This window comes from Lepidochelys kempii, chromosome 12 (genome assembly GCF_965140285.1).
Source record: "Lepidochelys kempii isolate rLepKem1 chromosome 12, rLepKem1.hap1, whole genome shotgun sequence".
NCBI lineage: Eukaryota > Metazoa > Chordata > Testudines > Cheloniidae > Lepidochelys > Lepidochelys kempii.
The window spans coordinates 40,231,549-40,254,871 of NC_136391.1; the positions used below are offsets into that span (position 1 = coordinate 40,231,549).

At 49.1% G+C, this 23,323-nt stretch overlaps 1 protein-coding gene across 8 annotated transcripts in view; it reads right to left on the reverse strand.

Annotated features, from left to right (window-relative positions):
• Window positions 1-4,202: 4,202 nt before the first annotated feature.
• The window catches only part of ANKRD11 (ankyrin repeat domain 11), a 232,036-nt gene continuing 212,915 nt past the window's right edge, over window positions 4,203-23,323 (reverse strand). For 6 of the 8 annotated variants that reach the window (XM_073308239.2, XM_073308235.2, XM_073308238.2 and 3 more), the window contains 5 exons: window positions 16,325-23,043; window positions 12,318-12,416; window positions 12,061-12,204; window positions 10,692-10,784; window positions 4,203-9,356 (listed from right to left, as the gene is read on the reverse strand). In XM_073308239.2, the coding sequence (XP_073164340.1) occupies window positions 9,171-9,356; window positions 10,692-10,784; window positions 12,061-12,204; window positions 12,318-12,416; window positions 16,325-23,043 (7,241 nt within the window). In that variant the 3' untranslated portion in view covers window positions 4,203-9,170. The remainder of the gene's footprint in view (window positions 9,357-10,691; window positions 10,785-12,060; window positions 12,205-12,317; window positions 12,417-16,324; window positions 23,044-23,323) is intronic. The other 2 variants (XR_012154550.2, XM_073308240.2) reach the window with 2 other exon arrangements.

The following is a 23,323-nucleotide window of genomic DNA, read 5'->3' on the forward strand; positions in this document are numbered from 1 at the left end:
AGAGACACCCCCCCCCCGGCTGGGCCCAGCCCCCCGCTCTGAAATGGGGCGAGGGCCCCCCGGCTCAGGGCTGCGCCCAGGCCACCTTCTGGTTGGCAGAGCCTTGGGGTGCCAGTGACGTGTGTGGGGGGGTCGGGAGCGGGGGGATCAGCGCTGAGCCCCGGAGAGGAAAGGGAAGCTCCCGGGCTCGGGGTGCTGATAAGCCGCTAATAGGGAAGGAGGTGCAGAAAGGGCCCAGCCCCCGGCAAACACCGGCCCGGCTAAGACCCTGAGGAGAGAGGGCACCAGGGGAGGGGACTGAGATGGCCCAGGCCTGTCCCAGCAAAGAGCAGCCCCAGCCAGCCTGCGGGAGGAAGAGCTTGTGACTTGGAAGTGGACCAAATCCTTGGGAGCTGGAGGTTGCCCCTTTAGGGGGGGTGGTAATTCCCCTGCACGCCCCACCCTGGATGGGCCACCCCTCGCCCGCAGCTTGATAAGCCGAGGGGGATGCTAGGGCAAGCAGGGTGCTGGGGCCAGATCTCTCCCCTCCACCCACCTTATTGAACGGGCCCAGCCCCCCTCTCTGTTAACCCAGGGAGCAAATACAGAGTCAGGCTCCAAACCCACCCAGCTGCACCCCGTGCACATTAGAACGGGCCTGGGTTCAGTGGAGGCCAGTAATTGGGAGGAGAGATAGGTCAGTGGTTTGAGCATTAGCCTGCTAAAACCATGGTTGTGAGTTCAATCCTTGAGGGGGCCATTTAGGGATCTGGGGCAAAAATTTGGATTGGTCCTGCTTTGAGCAGGGGGTTGGACTAGATGACCTCCTGAGGTCCCTTCCAACCCTGGTATTCTATGAATTCCCCATAACAGCTCCACTGAGGTGACACGCTATCGAAATCACACTGCGAACCAGCACTTCCAGCAGACCTGCCTCCTCTGCAGGCAACTGCTGGGGCGTGTCTCAGCTGCAGCATCCAGGCCCAGCTCCTCAGAGCAATTTGGGTGCCTACTTCCCATTGATTTCCATGGCAGCTAAGCACCTTTGAGGATCTGGCCCCTAGTGATTCATGTGAACTGTATTATTTAGTTTAGAGGCTTCTCAGAGTTACCTTGTGCTCTTCACCCCTTCCCCCCATCTGTCTCGCTCCAGCTGTTGTCTGACACTCAGCTTGTAAACTCCTTGGGGGCAGGCCTGTCTTTCTGTACAGCATCTAGCACCATGGGGCCAAGATGGCTAGATACTACTGCAATACCACTAATGACTCTCAGTGGTGCCCCTCCCATGGCTGGAAGGGGACTGGCCAGCGCCCTCCAAGCATTATCTGCTTTATTCCCTTGCCTGGGCTCTGTGAATCCCAGCATTCACACTGCCTGGCTGGAGCCCCCTTCGTGTACTGCCTCATCTGTGCAGCGCAGGCGCAGCTGAGTGCTGGGAACATGGTGAGATTTGTCTGACAATGTCTAGGGAGTCCAGCTGAGATGGGGACCCATCGTACCAGGCACCACACAAACAACAGATATTCCCTCCTCTACAGAGCTTGCAATCTAACTAGGCTGCCTTAGGTAGCTTGCTTGGTACTCTGGTTAGCTGTGCTGCCTTCACAGCAACATACACTGGTAGGAGTAGGACCTACCAAAAGTGACTGGTTGGGCCAGCTTGTGCATTGCACACAGGCAGTTGTGTGCAGAACGGGGCTTACAGTGCTGCTGGCACCTTCTGAGGACACTCATGGCCCTGAATTTCTGGGCAGCAAACAGGCTTTGGACATGTTGCACCAGGTAAGAGCTTTAAGATGGGTGCATCCAAGAGCCCAGTCTCCCAGCATCAGTGCAGTGTGACTGACCAGGCTTGCTGCTGACCAGGTCTTGCTGCTTCATGAAGCGTAGTGAGCGCTCATGGATGATGAAGGAAGGGGGCCCTTGTGCTTGGTTCCTTTGGGCAAAGAGCAGCCCTGGGCAGGGCACCGAACCTTAGCACAGAGCTTCTCCCCTGGGACAGCAAAGTGAAAGTCTACAGGCTGATGAGCTGAATTCATCCTTCCACAGCCTTTGAAGCTTTCTGCTCACGGGTGGAGGGGTGTGTGGGGTGCCCAATGCCCAAGCCACATGATGCAAAGGCTGGGTCAATCAGCATACACATGCATTCAGCCTAAGTTTTGGCTCTGGGGACAAATAATCGGGTGCTGCGGGTAGGTTGATTGCAATAGGTTTAAATAGATCCAATAGGACTTGGCAATGAAAATGCAGCCTGGCACCATTCACCAGATCTAAGCCGCTGAACACCTTGACTAATGTTTACATTCACCCTGCCCTTCCCATTCTGCCTTATCTCCTCCCAGCTGTGTTTGCCTTTTCTTAGAGCTCCTTCCCAGGGAGCTGTTTGTCCTCCTCAGTGCCATGCAAGTCTACTTGGTTCAGTTAAAGGTTCTCTCTTTCCCAGAGCTAGTGGGGGCTGGGACCACGATAGAGGGGAAAGTCTTGTTCATTATTATGCACCCTGCCAGCCTCTCTTGCAGTGGTACTGAAGTACTGAGAGACTAAAGTAGTCATCTCTCCTGGGACAATGCTGCGGCACTGCACACAGGAGTGTTACTGAGAGTAAAAGACTTTAATGAAAGCACACGCTTTGATGAAAACCTTTACTGATAACTAGATGGAGTTAGGAATGGCCAAAGAAAAGGAAAGCCAGGCAGCTCTTGGGGATGGGGAGTTGTAACCCTGGCTAAATTTGAAGGTTGGTTGTGCCAAGAAGGGGGAAAACACAAATTTACATTACGGACCATTTTAATCTGTAATAATTGTCAAGGGGTTTCATGCTCTAAGATGTCTCAGAAGCAGGGAGGGTGAAGGATCCTCGTGCATTGCCTGGATCAGGGCAGGATTAGAAAAGGGCACTGGTAACAAAAGGCTTGCCACAGACAGCCGGGTTGTGAAATCTCAACATTCTGCATCAATTAAAAAAGCTGAAGGAAATGGGATTATGGTTCAGGTGGGCTGGGGCATGTCTCTTACTGCACCTGCTCCATCCCACTACACAAAACACTTAGGAAGGCTCTGCCTACGAAACTACTGGTTCTTCAAGTCTTTGTCCATGTGGATGGTCCATAACTGATGTGTACGAGTCACATAGAGACCATAAGTGGGATCCACACGGACAAAACATCTTAAAGCACCACAGTTCCAATAAGGTCAGAAACTCTTCTGTTTCTGGTTACCTACCCCCTGAAGATCCATAGCTACAGACTGGGAGACATTTAGGAATTCATAGTGTCAATTTCCAGCAAGATGCATGGCCTGGAAACGTGCTGAACTTTAGCTTGGCTTCCAGCTGTGCACAGTGCTGTAGAGCAGGAGGCTCATTGGGGCATCAGTGGAGCACTGGTGACACCTAGTGGCCTAGTGAGCTCAGTTGGAACTCTCTGTGCAACACTGACTCAGGTGTGAAGAGTTGTCACTTTGGATGGGCTATCACCAGCAGGAGAGTGAATTTGTGTGGGGGGTGGAGGGTGAGAAGACCTGGATTTGTGCTGGAAATGGCCCACCTGATGATCACTTTAGATAAGCTATTACCAGCAGGACAGTGGGGTGGGAGGAGGTATTGTTTCATATTCATATTCACTTGAGGAACGACCAATAGGACACTGCACCAGCAGGAGGGACCACGTGGGTCTTAATCCCAGGCTTGGTTTCTTTCCCTGTAGTGGGGTGACTGCATAGAAGAACTTCTAAAAACCTGGTTTGGGAAGGGAAGGGAAGAGACGGAGCTGCTGATCAGGACAGTGGAGGGAGCTAGCTCCTTTTAGGCTTCTGATCAGAATGGTCACTATGGGCCAGATTCAGCGCTGGCCTAAGATGGTGCAACTCCACTGAGTGGGGCTGCTTTTGGCCCTGTGTTTATAGAGACTGTAGTTGGGGGGTTATCTGAGGAGATACAGGCTGTCGGTACAGTAATCCGGCACACCCCTGTGATTGCCCTGGACTTTACCCGCAGGCAAGTTCCCTATGGATGGATGATTGTTTGTATTCCAATAGTACCCAGAGGACCTGTTGTGCTGGGAGCTGTACGAACAGATGGTGTCCCTGCCCCAGACACTGAATGGTTGCCTGGAGCTGAAACCACTGGGCACTCCTGGGACAGTGAAGCTAAAGGGGTGTGAAACAGTAACAGAAAACCCGGCCTCGGGAAGATGAACTGGCAGAAATTCACAAACAAACCTTCCTTTTTTTTTTTTTAAATTTATTTACGAACATTATCTTTGAGGGACAACAGCATCTCTCTGGCGCTCATCTCTGTACATGCAACTGTAGAAAATAACATTTGTATTCACTTTGTCTCTGTCTGCAGGAAGTCGTACAGCGAAAGGACAGCCGTGGCGCGGCAGAGCGGTGGCATCGGCAGCACCAGCACTGCCAAACAATATGTACACAAACTACATTGTAAAAAAAAATTACATTGTTACATTACAGACAACGCAATCTTGCCGCTGTTTTACCCCACATACTACGCAAGTTGGACTAGTACAAATAGAAGGGTGTGAATTGACCTGTGAGATATTTACATTTATATACAGTCTCAGAGAAGCATTACAAGGAGGGAAATTTACACTGTTGAGACTTGAATCCACGTAGCACAGGTGTCAAAGATAATACAACGCTTTAGCTATTGTTGCTTTAAATTGCTGATTAAAGGTCTCTCCATGCTTATACAGATTAATTGATGGTTATTTAACAAAAGAAAGAACTGGGCTTGAAATTAATAAAAAAAAAAATAAGTGTTATTTGTGGCCATATTCCTGTGTTCTAGAGAAAGAAAAGCATTCCTGTATCCTCCCCACAGAGCAGGAGAATTGGCTGGCCTATCAATTCCCCTCCACTTGCATGGAAAGTGTGTGCTGCAATTTAGCTGGCAATACCCGTGGAGAAAACCAGCCACTGCATCAGGCAAAGCCTAGCCCTGAAAGGAAGAGAAAAGGAGCAAAAGGACTCGAACCCTGGAAACAAAGGGCTCAATGTTTAAATAAAAAAAACATTCTGAATACATCCCGGGGTGCTACAAATCCTGACCCTCTGTAGGCCATCGATACATTCCACAGCACAGAGCAGCCTCCTCCTGCATTGTACCAGTCACTCAGTCCAGGACACGGGGAATACCCCCAGACAGGTTTGTGCACAGCACAGGCATAGAGAAAACTCCCGTGGACACACCACAGCAGCATGGTGAGATGGAGCTGAGCACCGGTGCTGTACACGGCCAGGGACAGCCTGTCCGTTTCACCGTACAGCCTTAGGAAGGGAGCTAGGGATTTTATTTCTTAAGTCACTAACACAATGTAGTTAAAAGAAACTAGTTACTGTGACAGGCCAAGGGTACTAATTCAATAAGTTAGTGGGGAAAATCACCTTACAGGAATGTGCTTCAACTGGCTTTTCTGAAGCAGCCTGGAGGAAAGCGGTGATCCGGCAGGCTGCAAGGCTGTGTGGTTCCCAGCTCAAGTAATCAGGTCACTCCATAACAGCAGCTGTTTAAAAAGCCAGTGGGTGACAGAGTGAGAATTTGAATGTAGAGTGCTGAGCAAGGGGAAATGCCCAATTTGGCAGCTTCTCTGACTCCCTAGGTGCCAGAACTGCTGTTCCTCCTCCACTGGGATCAAGCAGGGCTTTGGTTTCTCCACTAGCTAAATGCGAGACTAATTCCACTCTGGACTTCCCCCTGCTCCAGCCCTCCTGCAGCTCTCGGCCCTACCCTGCTGTGTTATCTGGGTTGGCAGCCCAGATCCCAAAGCACTGGGAGAGCCTTGGCTTCAGACTCCAGAGCTTTGCCATCTAGGCTGCTCACTCCAAAACGCACAGTCCAGGGGAAAGGGGACAGGGGAGCAGAGCAGCAAGGCTGTAGGCGACCCTCACACTGAATTAGTCAGAGCTCCTCCCCTCCAGCCTCCCCTGCTCCCACAGCAGCTCAAGCACCAGGAGAGGAGGGGAGTTGAACAGGAATTTAAATGGTGTCTGAATTGGACTTTACCTAGCACATGCACCTGGCAATGTTTAAAAACAGCCTCAAAGTAACCAAGTGACAGGCCCCCAGGTGTGTCAGTCCATGCATCCCCCTCCAGCCCGTCAGGGCACAAGATGCAGCGCACTCAGGGTACCTATATTTTGACACCACTCCCCGCTAAGCTAGTGCCCATGTTTCCTGTTCATTTCACGCAGAATTATTTGAGCCAGTGTGTTTTAGCAGGATCCTGCATGGGTCACTTTCACACTGCAGACAGAAAGAGTCCACTTGTTGCGGTTGCAAAGGGAGCAGGGCTGGCTGGCTGACCTACATGCCCAGACAGTATGGAGTGAGCTGGCCCATCGGTGTCAGCGAGGACCAGAGGGCACAGAAGAGGCATTTTGCATCTGCCTCCAGCCACGTCCTGTACATCTGTGCTTGGGTACAAACATTGCCAGCTGCATTAAGTACGGACTCCACTATTACTCCACTGACAGCCACACACTCAACAAATACAGTCCTCTCTGGAACCAGCCATGGTGCCATCACCCAGCAATACAGCAGCAGAAACACCCAGCATCCCAGCTGAAGTTACAATTTCACTTAGCACCCTCCTGACGGGGGCTGTTCAAATCCAGAACTCCAAAACAGATAATTTACAAAAATCAATGCAGTGTGCTCCCCAGCTGAGCTGGAGCCAGAGGACAAACTTTCCTTAAATATACAACTAGAAACTGTCCCCCTCCCAAGGGCTTAATTCTGAGCAAACCCCTCCTTGCTGTGGCTGGCTGAGTGGTACCAAAGGAGGTTTTTAAGCACACAACTGAGTAATGCCTCCTGCCGGTTCTGGCTCCTCAACAAAGAGCTTTTGCTCTCTTAAAACCAGAGACAGACAGCTGGCTTCTGCGAGCGTGCAATGTTCAAAACACCAGGAAGAAGCCCACAGAACAGGATGGGGCTGGAATCTGCGCTCCCAGTGACGTGGTGAAGGTGGCCTCCAGACAGCCTATGGGATGTAGGGGTGTGTCCCTTCTCTCTAATTAGACACTTTCCCAACCTGATCAGCTAGTCTGCATCAAGCACACTTTAGTCCTGAGTAACCCAGCACAGAAGCTCATTACGACTGACACATGACTAATGGCCAAACCCGTCTCTCTCTCAGAAGCGACCTGAAGCCCTGCCTGCCAACACTACAAGAAAATGCTCAAGGAAGATGTGTGCATCACCCTGCACAGCACATCCCCTGCTGACCACATCTAACTGAAGCCTTGGAGCAAGCGCTAACAGAGCCACACGGTACCCCTGGACGTTGGGCCACTGGGGCAGTACTGGGCCAATGGAACTGGATAAAAATCACAGCTAGGCCCCAGCATGCTTATTAACGCCTCAGACACCTGGCAGGGTATTCACCACACCCTGAAAAGTGAGGCAGAAAGGATCCCACAAGCAAAGTGATGCTGGATGCCCAAGGGCTGCAGCCTTGCAGCGGCCCTAGAGCATCTTTCGGCCCCAACTCACCCTCACAGTCACTTTCCCAGCTGTGGTGCTTTATTTCCACACACGACTCATGGAGCAACTGGCTTCTTTATCCAGAACTCACAATACTCATAGCGCACTAGAATGGCTGGTCACAATGAAGAAATGGCTACAAGTTCCGCCCGGCTGCCAGGCGGCCTCACCCGCCCGAAGCCACGCGGCTCCGAGTCACTGGCTCCCCAGAGTACCGCAGCTCAGGCTGTGGAAATGCGGTAAATTGTCGGTCTCTCAGCCCAAACGTGCAAGTAACATCTTCTGAATTCCTCTAGGCCCAAGCTAGCATGTGTCAGGGTGGGATTCCCCCTTCTTCCTCCCCTGTCCCCACCCCCCAAACATTCCTCGCTATATCTGACGCACAGCTTCCGAATCTGTGCAGGTGGTTTCACTACTCCACTAAACTCAAAAGGGCAGGGGGAAAAGGAAAAAACTAGACTGTGTTAAAAGAAGAGGTCAGCGCTTGGAGATCTCCCCAACAGGGACTGCAGACTGAGTTAGTTTGCAAGGCCTGAATCTCAGAAGACAGGTTTGAAATACTGCACACCATTTTGGCCCTTATTTTTTTCCTTGAGAGGGAAAGTGCTGCCTAGGGTGAACTATACATACAAAGATCATTTCAATTAATTTATTTATTTCTTTACACATAACTGAAAGTGATGTTACAGTACATAAGTTATTTACAACTGTGCAGTAATGTGTTGCAAAATAAATTATCTAGAAGGCAGCAAAAGTACATTGTTAATGTATATAAAAACTGTACAGCATTTATGGGATACAATTTTCTTTATATGAGTATTGGCTCTGTAGTGTTTTCAAGTTATGTTCTCAGAAAGAGAAACGAAATGCCCAAGATTAAAGGAAAAAAATATATATAAACCACATGGATTTTACTCCATTAAAAACATGATCGGCAAAGTCCTGGCTCTCCATCACCATTTTCGCGGTAGACACTCACCGTACTAGTCACGTGCGCATAACGTGCCAATTGCCTCCTCACTCATCCAAACGTGGTGACGAGCAGCTACTTTATGACGACTCAGAAGGCGTCCGGGGTCGGGAGCCGCAGCTGTTTGCACCTCCGGAACCGCAGCTGGGAAAGCTGGATGCTTCCTTTTAGTTTTGCTTTTAATTTGTGACGTAACCAGGATGGAACGAGAACTATAAAAAACCCACCGTCTCCTCTGCAGCTTCTCCAAGAGGAGATCTGCGGACAAATGGAAAACAAAGAGCTTGAAATCGCCATGTTCACAAGTACATGAACTGCATGGTTGCTGGCCCTGCTCAGCAGCTTCTGCAACACACTTGTTCTTGAACCTTTTCTCCTCCCTGCCTCCGTCAGTCTCTCTCCCCCTTGTCCGTTCAGACGCTCACTGCTGTGTACAGGCTGGCTGCCCTCTGCTGCAGCAACCGGTTTGACAGGAGATGCGTTCCCCCACTCCCGCTGCCTGGCGTAGCTCTGATCAGTCCAGAAGTGAGGGAGACGTCGTGAAGAAAGTGCAATTATTTTTCTTACTGTTTTGTTTTCTGCCGATAGATGCTTCCTCCTCCTCTGACCAGGGACTCATCAGCAAGTGGTAAGGATGAATGTGAGCTCGAGCATCTGTCCTCGGAGGGCTCCCGCCCTTGCCAGTTTTCAGGGAGAATGTCTCCTGGTTTTGTATTGTCATGCCGGCAAGAGCACAAAGTCATCGTTGACATCTACCATCGGCACGTAGAACGAGGGAACCTCGTTCACGCAGAGGGATTTATGACCAGCTGGATCCAGCTCCTGAACCTTCAGCTGCCACTCCATTCGCTGCACCGCATTCAAGGCAGCGGCTTCATGCTGCTGTCGCATTAGCAGGCACGTCTGCACCAGAACCCAACGCCCAGCAGAGACGGGGGTTCATAAGAGAGAAGAGAGAAGACGACAATCACTTGAGTGCACTGAACAATTGCACTCTGGCAGCAAGGCAATGGAGTCTGCGGCTATCATGTTGGACAGACACATTCCCAGCCAGGGACAGGTTCCACAGCAGACACTGGGTGCCCTTGTCGGAAGGAAATATACGCTTGGAAAACAGTCTGTCCAACAGGATTTTGAGAAAGCCCCACTCCTCAAGAGGTGCTATAAAACCTCAGAACAACAGGCCAGATTAGAACCATTTTTACCTCTGGAGGTAGCCAGGGTGAAGTGCTGGTTGAACACAGCCCATGGAGTGCTGCAGTTCGGCTAGTACATGGTAATACAGGCCCAATCAATGTGCAACACCGCACACTGGGACCTGCAGTCTCCACCTCTGTGTGAAAGATGAAGGAAGGAAGAGAGGAAGGGGTGGCTCACTGGTTAGGGCACTAGCCTGGGACCTGGGCTTAAGTCCCTGCTCTGTCTCTGTGCCTCAGTTGCTGTCTGTGAAATGGGGCAAGAGCATTGCTCTGCAGCAAGCCGTGTTGTGAGGATGAATATGTTACAGATTGTGCGGGGTCCATGGAAGTACCTTAGACAGAAAGTCTATCTGAGGGACTTCCAAACAGACAGACAGCCAGCATGCAGCAGTTGGCCACTGCTTGGCAGACCAAACAGCATGGAAAAGAGGAAACCGTGTGGCCTGAAGGAACAAGCACAGGGCTGAGTCAGGAATTCTGCCGCAGCCTCACTGTGTGATCGTGGGCAGGTTCAGTCTGCCTCATTTTCCCCATCTGCAGAACAGCAGAGATGGCCTGTCGTTCCCTAGCTCACAGCAGGGATTGCTCTCTGCATGGCACAGGAACGTGTAAGTGTACTGCACAGACGGATGCTGTCAAGGTATGGCATTTAGAACTGCTCACAAAGCTTTCTCTCTGGGGCTCCTTGCCCTTATCAGAGATTTTTGGAAACCACAAATCCCGCTTGCCAAACCCTGAAGCCAGGCACAGCCAGGTGCCCAGCAGCAATGACTTACACTGCCAAGCAGGAGAGCAGGGTTTAGGGCCTTTGCTCTGGACAGCCTGCCTCTGGCTCACTGTAGGAATTGCACTGACTGACTGGAGCAGCAACCACTGTCACAGGAGAGACTGGAACCCTCCCCCTATTTCACATTTAAAATGCCAAACAAAATATCCCAAGCAGGTTACAGATCAGCAACATCCGCTACTGACTCCTGGAAATGTTGCACACCCCGTGCACTGGAATCCCCAAGGAACAGCAGGGTCACGCAGCTCTCACCTTCATTCGATCATATTTGTCATCCACATCTTGTAACCAGGAAATAAACTGGCGAGCATTGAAACGATCTCTGACTGATTTGTTTTCATCTCCCTGCACAGGGAACAGCACAAAGGGGAATTACACGTTAAAACATATCAATAAAATAAATACCCTATCAGACAGGTGCAAACCCCTCCACTCCCCACCACACATACAAACCCACCATACTCCTGGAAGAAAGAAGAGGGGTGGGTCTGAAGTACCCAGAAGTGCACCAGCAGGGAGGAATAATGGGCTATGCAGCTCTGTGCTGCTTTCACAGCACGTTGCTAGAGGTTTCAGCCTGAGTGGTGGATGCTATGCACACAAGCCCCCTCCTTGCCTTCCCCACATGGAGCTGGAGCTGAGAATCTGTTCATACTAAGCTCATTCAGTTCTTCCTTTGAGAACGGAACACCTGCAGCTCACCGAGTCCTTGAACTTGTGCCCCAGATCATAATGTCTTCTACATGGAGATTTCCATAATGTTTTTTCTTTTTGTCCTGGGTAACGCTGAGAGGTAAATCAGATGCATGGATCAATACGCTGGATCACTAATGAATCCCACTATACTGTCTGCAGCACAGGCCTCAGCTTCTGCAATGCAGCAGGGTGCTTTCTACAGAGATGACAGCTTTCTGGCAGGTTAGTGGTCCAGCTACAAAGCTTCTGGCCAGCAGGAGGTGCTAATGTAATCGCTCTGCCCCACTTCAGCTAATTTTAAATTCTTATGAAGCTGAACAATAATACTGACTGCTGAAGTCTGACTCATTTTCTGTGCTAGTTCTTCTCAGCTTTTGCCAGCGCCATACTCTGCGGAATCAAAGGGGAAAAGCCCATCTCTGTGGGCTGCGCTGCGCAGTTTTGCTTTTCAAGGCCAGTCTTCTCTAAGAAAGTCATCTCATAGATTTCTGTTCTCTGTGCAACACAACCGGGGACTGTGGAACAGCTGCATGGAAATAAACCTTTCACACGTGCAGATGGTTCTGCTCACAAGGAGAGGCAGAGGGGGCTTTGTGATCAGGGGCCTTTGCTACCTTTAAATAGGCCTATAACACTAGCTCCTGGATGTCATTCACAGACACATTTCTTTGCCCCCACGCACACACTGGGCAGCTGAACTTGTGACTTGGACCCTCTGGCAAACGAATCAGATTAGTCAACAGCAGCACGTGCTGCGAGATCTCCCACATCGTCGCAGTGTGAAGGGAAGGGAGTTGTAGGTACCTGGGTGGGAAGCACATTAAGGCTTCCCTACACCCATCACTCTGAGAAGCACAGCACACGTCGGCAGCTGCACAAATGGACCTTCGAGGCCGATTTAACCACTGGTAAGATGGCCACTGACCTGATTTTCTAGAGGCATGTTATAGACCTCGGAGTCCAGCAGCATGGTGCATGCACTGAAGGGCACTGCCTGGTTAGCAATGGTTCTAGCTGCCCGACAGTGAACTCTTAAGATCTCCTGTTCGCATGAAACAATCAGCTTCTCCTGAGGAGAGAGGAGAAAGTAACCCAGTGAGTGACGAGTGCCCTTCATTTCTCCAGAGAAGGAAGAGAAGCACCATTCGCCCCAGAAGGAATCCCCCAACGGCTCTCCGTTACCCGCTCTATGCTGTGCTGGAGTCGCAGCTTCCCCCTCACTGCTTCCTGCTGCTTGAAGAGTTCCTTCAGGGGCTCCGCGAGCGATGGAGGGGGTGCAATCTATAGACACACAGAGAGGCACAAACCGTTACAAATGGTGACACAGGCTGGATTCATTCTGAGCGGCACGGAGCTGTGTTCCTAATGCTGCTGCTGCTCACCCTTTGAAATTGCTCTGGAGCTTGCTGTCCCTTTAGGCATGGGGCCAGTGCTCTCAGCTGCTACACACAGGCCTGGGGTTTGGGTGCAACTATACAATTACTGCCCTTAGGCTGATGGTGTTGCCAAATCATTCAGTTGCCAGGGAGACGGTGCTCACACCATCCACTGTACTAGTGGAGGAAGCCTTCTCATGCAGGTGGGAGGCAAAGGACCATCCCCTAAGGCTAGCCGTGACCAGGCAGTGTGTGGGAATGCAAAACAGGGTAAGAGGTTCTGTATTCAGAGGTGAGCACGGCTCTTGTGGCTGGGGCTTCCATCACCACATGCTTTAACCTACCCACCCTTTCAGGGCATCACAAAGACACTTTGTGAAGCGCTTTAAGGTCATCTGATGGAACCAACGGCATGACAACATGTGAAGCATGTCGGGGCAGCAGAGTCCCTGCTCATGGTGGGCAGCACACACTGAGGCGTGTCCATATTCCAACACAACTTTGGGTTTGCAGTGTGCATGGGACAACACCGATGTAGCACAGAGTTCTGGCTACAACCCTAGAGTGTTTTCCTGTTCACACTGTGGGCCCAATCACACACACAGAACAGCATGCCTTGCAGAGTAGAGAGCTAGGTGGCTGCTGTTCTTTGGGACAAACAGATGTGCTTGTCACCTATAATGCTCATGATTTCACAGCAGATAAGATGTGCATCAATTCAGGCCCTGATCCTGCAATAAGATGGATTCCGACAAACTTTTGTGCTGAGCCCCATTGATTTCAACAGGGCGCCAGGCAGGTGCAGGCAGCTCATTGCAGGAGCAGGCCCTTGGTTCTCATTCCTCACTTTCATCACGGAATATGCTGGAGGAGAGAATTGTATTTTCCATGAAACAGGTAGAGCACTGCCAGACGTCTCCTGCCAGTTCATTTACTACTAGAACCAGAGCTTTCCAATGGTCAGAATGTAGGACGATTTCCCAGCGACATCCTCGGACTGCTGCGTTTCAGGGAGGAAAACCTGTTTACACTCCCCAAAGGGAAACCCAGTGTAGCATTTTTTTTCAATAAAGCTTATTCTAAGGAAGCGAAAGCCTCCCAGCGCTTGCACTTGTACAGAATCCAGCATTGCTCCGGGTAGAAAAGAAGGAAGGTTCCCTCAACTGTGGAATTCTCCATTAACTGCAGCAGGACATGGAATTCCACGTTAGTCAAATCCAGAACGACCTCCCCTGGAGGCTGGGAGCCGATATTTCCTGACTGGAGGGGTTAGTCTATTGGTGCATTTGCACTGGCAAACTCCATCAGTGGAGCTGTCAGAGAAATAGCTGGTCCCATTGCCATGGGGTCAGCACTACCGGCCAGTCGCACATCGGAGCCTTGGGTAAAATAAAAGGCAGAAGTTAAGAGTAGCTATCTTCTGCTTAGGGCCGGCCTTTGGGAAAATGGCACTCTGGGCGAACTTACGTTTTGGTGCCACTGGCCCCAATGGGCTCCCCACCCTCCCCTCACCCCCGCCCCTACTCTGTGCCTCCTGCGCCCCTAAACCCTGCACCACCCTTCACCTCTACCCCTGCACCTCCCTCCTGCGCCCCTAACCCCTGCACTGTGCCCTCTTCACCCAACCCCTACCCTCTCCAGTACCCCAATGCCTGCCCTCCCAACCCTGCCCCTAATCCCTGAACACCCTTCACTCCTACCCCCTGCACCTCCCTCCTGCGCCCCTAACCCCTGCACTGTGCCCTCTTCACCCCAACCCTTGCATTCCCCTCCTGTGCCCCAACCCCTGCCCTGTGCCCTCTTCAAACCAACCCCTGCCCCCTCCTGCGCCCCAACCGCTGCACTGTGCCCTCTTCACCCCAACCCCTACCCTCTCCAGTGCCCCAACGCCTGCCCCCCCAACCCTGCCCCTAATCCCTGAACGCCCTTCACTCCTACCCCCGGCACCTCCCTCCTGCGCTCCTAACCCCTGCCCTGTGCCCTCTTCAAACCAACCCCTGCCCTCTCCTGCGCCCCAACCGCTGCACTGTGCCCTCTTCACCCCAACCCCTACCCTCTCCAGTGCCCCAACGCCTGCCCCCCCAACCCTGCCCCTAATCCCTGAACGCCCTTCACTCCTACCCCCGGCACCTCCCTCCTGCGCTCCTAACCCCTGCACTGTGCCCTCTTCACCCCAACCCTTGCATTCCCCTCCTGTGCCCCAACCCCTGCCCTGTGCCCTCTTCAAACCAACCCCTGCCCCTTCCTGCACCCCAACCCCTGCACTGTGCCCTCTTCACCCCAACCCTTGCATTCCCCTCCTGTGCCCCAACCCTTGCATTCCCCTCCTGTGCCCCAACCCCTGCCCTGTGCCCTCTTCAAACCAACCCCTGCCCCTTCCTGCACCCCAACCCCTGCACTGTGCCCTCTTCACCCCAACCCTTGCATTCCCCTCCTGTGCCCCAACCGCTGCACTGTGCCCTCTTCACCCCAACCCCTACCCTCTCCAGTGCCCCAACGCCTGCCCCCCCAACCCTGCCCCTAATCCCTGAACGCCCTTCACTCCTACCCCCTGCACCTCCCTCCTGCGCCCTTAACTCCTCCACTGTGTCCTCTTCACCCCAACCCCTGCCCCTCCTGTGCCCCTAACCTCTACATCCCCTTCCTGCACCCACATGGGAAAACTGACCTGGATGCAGTGTCAGGGCAGCTGGCATCGCTGTTCGCTCCCCCACTGGCCTGCTGCTCCTTTGCCCTGTGCTGTGTGTGTGTGGGGAGCGAGAAGCAACACCAGGGCTCCCTTCATCCAGGTCACTTTCCCCAGTAGGAGAGGGCAGGAGAGCAGCAGCTGCTGATGCCTCAGCCCAGCCGGGGAAGTGACCTGGATGTAGGAAGCCCGGTGTGTGTGTGTCTGGTGTGTGTGTGTCCGTGTGTGTGTGTGTGTGTTGAGAGCACTATCTCTTTAAGAAAGCACTCAGGGTCAGGCATCTGCAGGCTTGTTCACACACAAGCAGCTGTTGCTGGACCCAGAGAGGCAGCAGCACAGAGATTCCCTCTGTCCCGTCACCCCAGCTCAGGGGAGATTGGGTAGACAGGCAGGGGGAGAGAACACCCTGATATCAGCCCCCCCCGCACAGCAGACAGGAGGACGCTCCCAGTCTGGAGTGGCCAGGGGCTCCGGGGAGAAACAGCATGGGGAGAAAACAGGAGCAGCAGCAGCTGCACAAGGCAGTGGAGCAGGGGGTAGGAGGGGCACCCCTGCTCTGGAGAAATCACCTGGCTCGGCTTTTTGTCCAATTGCCCCCCTGCAGCTCGGGTCCCTCCCCGCTCCTCTTCCACCAGTCCAGCTGGCTCTCAGCAGGTCAGGTAGGAATCAGGCAAACCCTGCGCAGGGCGCCCCCTTTGTCGGGCTGCCCACTCGCAGGGATGGCCCTGCTCCTGCTTATGGTCTTATAGTTGCCATACCTAATTAGTATACTGCTTATAAAAGCAGTTTTGCTTTCTGGCTTTCAAATCCATTGGCTTCACATGAACACAGTCTACGGTTCCAAATCTTGAGTTCCTAAGCACCGTTTAAAAGTCTTGTCTATACAAATACAGCAAAACCCATTTATAATACAGTTGTCCCTATAGCAAGGCTCAGTTTTGTAATCTTAAGTGTGTTCCAAAAGCATTCTAAAGCCAGGTACACAGCTGGGGTCCCATCTTGACTATAAAACAGAACTGTGCTTTGACTATGTTGGAGGACACCCAGACTTGACTATATCTGTAGCATTTCAGTTTTATTATTCCATAAAGAGAATGGAGCCAGAAGAAATTGTGAGGGTAACTCACCACTGGAATGTGAAGCTTGCTTAGCGGTTTGCCATCCAGCAGGTAGGACCCTGTGTAGGTGACATATTCGGCATAACACTGGGGAGCCTGGGGAGTGATGTAGCAGAGGATTTTCCGCTTCTCTTCAATCTTTTTCCTGATCTGAAGATACTCAAAGTATGGGTTTGATCGGTCACTGTGATAGGGCTCAATGTCGTCCAGTTTTATGGCATCTACAATCGCTGCCAGTGTTTGCTGTATCATCTCTCTTGTCTGCTGGGTGGACGTGTTAATCTGCTGCTGTAGCTGCTGGCTGGAACGCTGGAACCTGCGTTTACGTGGATGTTGGGCTTGAGCATCGTCTTCCTCCGTCACTCGCCCTTTTGCACGCGTGGAAGGTGCAGAAACTGGAGGAAACTCTTTCTCAGAAGGTGCAGTGTTCTGTTTATTTTGATTAGCCAGCATTTGAGCCCTGTTCCTGGTAATTCGTTGCGGGATCTCTTCTATTTTGGGTGGTTTGGAAACTTCTGCTACTGGTTTTTGTACTGGCTCTATGGTTTCTACTGGAGTAGTCCCTTGGGGTGTCTCTGTCTGGATGGAAGAGACTTGGCTCCCACTTCGTACTGCAGCACTGTCTTGCGCGACCCCAATCTCAGCAGCGTTCGCTTGTGCCAAGCTGCTTTGAGATCCACTCTCCACTGCACAGTTTGACGAGGGCAATTCTTCATGGTTTGTTTCTGCCTCTTGTTTCTCTGGCTGAGCAAGCTCTATTGACGCAGTCTGTTGAAAACTCTGTGCCTCGGACTCTTCTAATCTTTTCTCTTCTGGTACATTCAATGCTTCCGAGGTAGCTTCTGGTGCAATCACTTCCGACTTTTGTTCCTCCAGCTGTGGCTCTGGTTCCACAGGTAGTAAGTTACTTGGCTGATTAAGCAGTAGCTCTTCCTGCTCACTGGAAGCTGTGACAGACACACTCACGTTCATGACCCCAGTATTTATGACTTCTGGGGCAGCTACTGGGCTTTCTTCTATCGGTGCCACTTCAGTCATTTCAGCATCTGGGACATCTTTAGCTTGGAGCGGCAATTCCGGCAACGAGAAGGGACCAAGGTCTAAGTCATCTTCTGAGTTTGTGAATGGATCAGGCCACGTTACTGGCTCTTCTGGGTTTACAGGTGCAACACTACTGTTTTCCAAATAACTGTTTTCCAGAGTGTTAACAGCCTCTGCCGGAGTTTCTGTTGGAATGCAAGGGGGGTCTAAAGGCATCTCGGGTGTTTCTTCTGGAAGAGGCTTGCAGTTATTGAAGAAAGTGTCTAATCTAGTAGGGGACATGTAAGGAGCTTGCTCTTCTGCAGTTGCCATTTCTCCTGGAACTGCTTCTTCAGCATCTTCCTTTACTTCATCAAGCCCCGGTTCAGATACTGACAATGGATAGGAAATAGGAGAAACTGGGTATGGAGAATCTGTAGAAATAAAGGGCACGGGTGCAGGATGTATTGGGTCCAGTGAACAGAATGGCTTAGGGGATTCAGGGAACCTCTGGGGAGATTTCATTAGAAGTTCTGATCCCACTGACCAGCTGACAGGGTGATCAGATGGATTACCAATTAAACTAGGAGGGATGGGAGGGTCAGGGTTTCTGGAAGGAGGATTATCCCAGTCCATATTGTTCTGCTCTGAAATACCTGAACTAAAATGGTTTTCTTCAATAGGTGGTAAAAAGGTAGACTCTGGTGGCAAAATAGAAGCAGTAGCTTGCTGCTCTTCTGTGGTATCCAAAGGCATGCCAAGATCAGGGGGAAGAGCACTTTCTACAGAAGGTGCAAGCAGCTCATCTCTATGCGAGGGGGAGGATTTTGCTTGTAAACCAGAAAAGATGCTTTCAGGTGATTGGACAACATTGCCAACAGGTGCACAATGCAAAGTTTCTACTTTAGGTGATGGAATTCCATAGTCAGGTGAATAATACCCTGGAGACATACACTGAAACTTTTCTGCAGGAACAGAAGGAAGAGGGACTTTTTCCTCCATCAAATGCTGCACTGGAGAATCATAATTTGATGTTGCCGGGACACTTTGCTGCCTGAAAAACTTGTCTCCAGCACTGAACTCATCTTCAGGGACCCTTCTTATATCAACAGAGATTGAACGATAAAGGTTTGTGGAGGGTATCGTCCTTGTTGGAGTCTGACTTGGATTGTCGGGAAGTCCACTCGAAGCATTTGCATATCTGTCAAAAAAGGATGGAGAACATGCATTCATGGACATTGTGGATATGGGCAGAGAGTGCTGAGAGTCAGCACAATCAAACATCAAATCTGTGTAATCTTCATTGCTGCACGAAGGAGTTCTTGGTGTCTGCATCACTTCTTCATAGCTTGGACAAGAAACTACGGAAGCTGGAGCTGGAACACCTGTCGGCCTGTTCTGATCTGGCCTGGGAGAAGCAGGTAAAATTTCTTTCAGCTGAGGGCCAGTTATCCAGTCTTTTGAATCTGTCCCCACAGCAAGCTGTGGCTTATTATCTGGTGACAATATAGGAGTCAGTGGACCTAGTTCTTTGAGCTTTTTGTCCTTTAGCTGAGTATCTAGTGCTAGTGGTTTCTTTGTGGTCAAATCCAGACTCCTCTTACGCATCTCTTCAGAGGTTTTAATTTTATCTTTTAATTTGGGATCTCCAGATCTGTGCCTCATCTTCTCCATTTGCTTCATTCTCTCTTTGTGTCTTTTGTGGCGCTCCTCAATTTCCAGGTCTTTTTGGCTCAGCATCCTCTCGAAGCTGGTCATCATTAGATCACCATCACCCAGAAGCTTCTCTCTAGGCCTGTTATCTTTCTTGTTACCATCTTTGGACAATGCTATTTTATCATTTCCATTACTGATCTTTAGAGACTCTGTTTTGTCTTTCTCTTGGTTTTCCTTGAGTTTCTCCTTCAGTTTGGTTTCACTAAATTTGAGGTTCTCCTCCTTTGACTTATCTTTGAATGTGATAACTTGAGGGCTATCCTTGTCTTTAACCACAGATTTTGTCTCATCTTTGTGATGTTTAAAGAATCCATCTGTATGTTTGTCTCTATGCTTTTCCTTTTCATCCTTCCATTTTTCCTTGTGTTTTTCTCTCTTCTTCTTCTCTTTGACTGTGCTGATGGTACTGGAAACATAAGTCTTTTCCTTTTCTGCCTTCTTTGAGAGCTCTCTCTCAGGATCATTTTTATCTTTCTTTTCAGAAAACAAATAGTCAATGTTTTTGTCCAGTTCTTCCTCAACCTCTGCTTTCATGCTGTAGGAAATGCCAAAAGTCTCCCCATCCACAGAGAATTCTTTTTCGTATTGACTGGAATCTTTTCTGTTGCTGGAGTCTTTAAAGTCATCCATTTTCTCTTTTTTCTCTGTTTTTTCCTTCTTTGCTTTCTCTTTCTCGTGACTTTTCTTTGATGAAGATGAGGAATGCCTGTGCCTCTCCTTCTCCTTGAGTTTGTCTTGCAAGCAGGGCAAAGGAAGAGAATCTTTATACTTTTCCTCAGAGGCATCCATAAGAGAAAGGTTAGAAGACTCAAAGAGGTTGGTTAGTCCTGGATCTTGTCCTCTGTCTGTGAAGCTATCAGAAGAAATCTCACTTATTTTATCATTGGAGTCATCTCTATATTCATTGAGGGCCTCCTCCTCCAATTTTTCCAACAGGCTCTTCTCGGTCTCTCCTCCTTTTGAAGACTTCTTTTCTTTGGAATGTTCTTTATCCATCTTTTCCTTATGCTTGTTTTTTACCTTCTCCTCAGCAGCATGCTTCTTTTCAGCCTTTTCAGGGAGCTTTTGCTTGTTTTTCTTTTCTTGGGTGGAGTCTACTGAGGTTCTGTCTTTCCTGTCTTTATACTTCTCAACAGAATCTTTATCCTTCTTCTCTTTGTGTTTTTCAAAGAAACTCTTCTCTTTTTTCTCCTTCCCACCTTCTGCTAATCCTTTATCCTTTTTCTTCTCTTTATCTTTCTGTTTCTCTCCTGAATGTTGCCTGTCAGAAGAGTACTTTCTGTGCTTGTCAGCAAGATAAAGTTCCTTTTCAGCAGCCATGCTATCATCTTTTTCTTGTAGACTGTCCATTCGATGCAATTCACTCCCAATGGCCTCACCAATTTTGAATCCGCTTAAGCTGTAATCATCCTTCTCATCTTCGCTTTCATCTGTGAAGATATCTGCGATGCTGTACCAGCTTTTCTCTTTTCCTTTTTTCTCATCTCTTTTCTCAGAGAAATCCTCTCTATCTCCAGAGAAGTTTTTCTCTTTTTTCTCTTTGATATAGTCTAAAGAATTCTTCCTTTCTTTGTCTTTGTTATGCAGATCCTTGTATTTCTCCTTAGGATCTTTTTTCTCTTTAAAACTTTTATCCAGTTCTTTGTCTTTCTGGTTTTTCTCAGCAACAACTTTTTCATTTTTCTCTTTATCTGCTTCTTTGGATTTCTCCTTATATTTTTCTGGTTTCAGTTTTTCTTTCTTTTCCTTATCAGGAGCATCTTTCTTCTCCTTATCTTTCCCTGAATGGTGCCTTTCCCCGCTTTCCACATTTTTTCCACTGAATTCAGGGTCAGATTTCTCCTTGAAGAATGTTTCACAACCATATTCTTTAAACTCATCTCGATAGGGCTCCTCTTGTTTAATTTTTATGTCCTTTCGGTCTTTACAGCTATCAGAGGAATCTTTTCTCTCTTTGTTGATTTCACCTGGATCTTTTTCCTTTCTCTCTTTAACGCTTTCTGCAGAATCTTTCCTTTTCTTGTCCTTTTCAGGCAGATAACTAGGAGTGACTTTATGCTTTTCAGTTTGGTCCTTTTTCTTCTCAGGGTTTTTGTCAACACTTTCTCTCTCTCTCTTTTTTAAGAATGTATCCCTTTCATTGCGTTTTTCATTGTATTCTTTCTTTTCCTTTATTTTATTCTCCCTTTTCTTGTCTTTAATTTCTTCCTTCACTGTTTCTAGGATTAGTTTTGCCATGCTGTCATTTTTAATCTCCCTGAAGTCTGTTACTGGAGAATCCCAGCTATCCTCACCTTTGAAATCAAAGGATGAATCAGAAGACAAATCAGAAAACCATCTCTCTTGCTGATCATCAGAAAGGCTGAATTTTGTGTCCTCGCTTTCCAGCAATTGGCTTTTATTACTAAACTCATCAAATCCAGGTTCTTCTTTGTAAACTTTTTCTTTTTTACATTTTTCTCTCTCTTCTTTGAAGGTTTTGTCTTTCTCCAGTTTAGTAATTTTCTCCTCCTTCAGATCATTCTTCTTTTCAGATTTTGACTGCTTTTCCTTTGATTTTTTCTTTCTCTCTTCCTTGTGTATTCTAGGTTTCTCCTCTTTGGGAGACTTTTCCTTTATGGGTTTTTCTTTACTTGACTTCTCCTCTCTGAAAAATTTGCTGATGTCTTTATTCCCCTCTTTGACTTTTTTTAATGATTTCTCCTCTTTGGAGGCTTTTCCAGTCTCATCTTTAAACAACCATTCCTTCTCCTCTGATTTACTTTTCAGTAGCTTTTCTTCCTTTTTACAGTGTTCTCTCTCATGTTTTAACACTTTTAATTTATTTTCACTTGGACTTTCAGTCTCTATCAAACCCTTGTCAGGCTTTTGCTTAGAGTCCTCATATTCAAAGGAAAAAGTTTTGATTATTTTAATGTCTTGGCTGACTGGGCATTGTCCCTTCTCTTTGTTTTTATGTTTATGTTTTGTTTTATGTTTTTTAACAACCTTTCCCTCCTTATCCAGCTTTGGAATTGCTCCGTCCACGTTGGCATGGAATGAATTCTTCTTCTCAGAGACAGTATTGTGAGAGTTATTTTTCTTTTTGTGCTCCTGCTTCTTTCTCACTGGCTTTAACGACTGTAAACTGGAATCCTCAGATGTATAGTCTGACTCACTTGTCAGTCTCGTCCTTGTGGAGTCCGATAAGGAACTGACATCTGACCATGCTGGAGAAGATATGGTTTTCCAGTTGTCTGTCCTCCAGTGCTTGGAGTGCTGGTCTGTAAGATTAGGGTTATGTTTCTGTGAAGCTAAACTCCCATGAGAAGAGGTGGAAGAGGCAGACAGAGAGTTGAACAAGGAGGATTCCTTTAGCACTAGCCTAGAGTCCTTTACACAGCTAGAGCTTTGCACAGAGTCTCTATCATCCTCCTCACTCTCCAAATTTTCACTCTCTGATTCAGAGGAACAAAATTTGTCATTTTTTTTGCCAAACCGAACCTCTTTGCTCTTTGTCTCCTTTTTCCGCTTCTTTTTGACTTTATTTTTCTCCTTCTGTTGCTTGGTGTTGGAGGGCTCTCGAGTCTTGCTGCTGGGCAGTACCGAGTGAGTCGATAGTCTCAGCTTCTCGCCAGTCCCCACAGCTACACTGGTATCCTCTTCATCTGACGTGTCTGACAGGATGCGATGGGCAGGTTTCTTTGGTGTAATTGTGTTATTTTTAGTATAGGTTTTTACTTCCATTTTGGGTATGGAAATAAAACTGTTTGCTTTAGTCTCTTTCCTGTAATCCTTTTTCAGCAAATGCTTGTCATCGACGGGCGGGACTCTGTCCTGCTCATCATCTTCATCAAATTCATATTCATCCTTTACCGGTGTGATTGTTGTTTTGGGGGGCTCTTGACTCTTTGTCTTATGTTTCAAGCCTTTTTCAAACTCAGAGTCTGTGTTATTGCCATCGACGGAGCTGGAAGGTGCAAATGAAGGGGCGTCCTCCTCCTCTGAGCTCTCTGTGGGGAAAAAACAGCACAAAGCATTAGCCCTGTAGGTTGTTTTCAGGAGAAATATGCATTCTTCAGGCCTCTCCTGAAATCCCAAGCTAGCAGTCTCCTTGCACCCCACACACTGAACACACCAGACTTCTTAGCTGAGCCTAGAGTGAGCTTAACATTCTTTTGGAAAGAATACCCAAGTAGTTTTAAAACTACATAGGATGCACTCGGAGTGGGCACAGCTCTAACACACAAATGGGCTGTAGACCAGGATTCTCTGGGAGGAGCAGTGGCATGC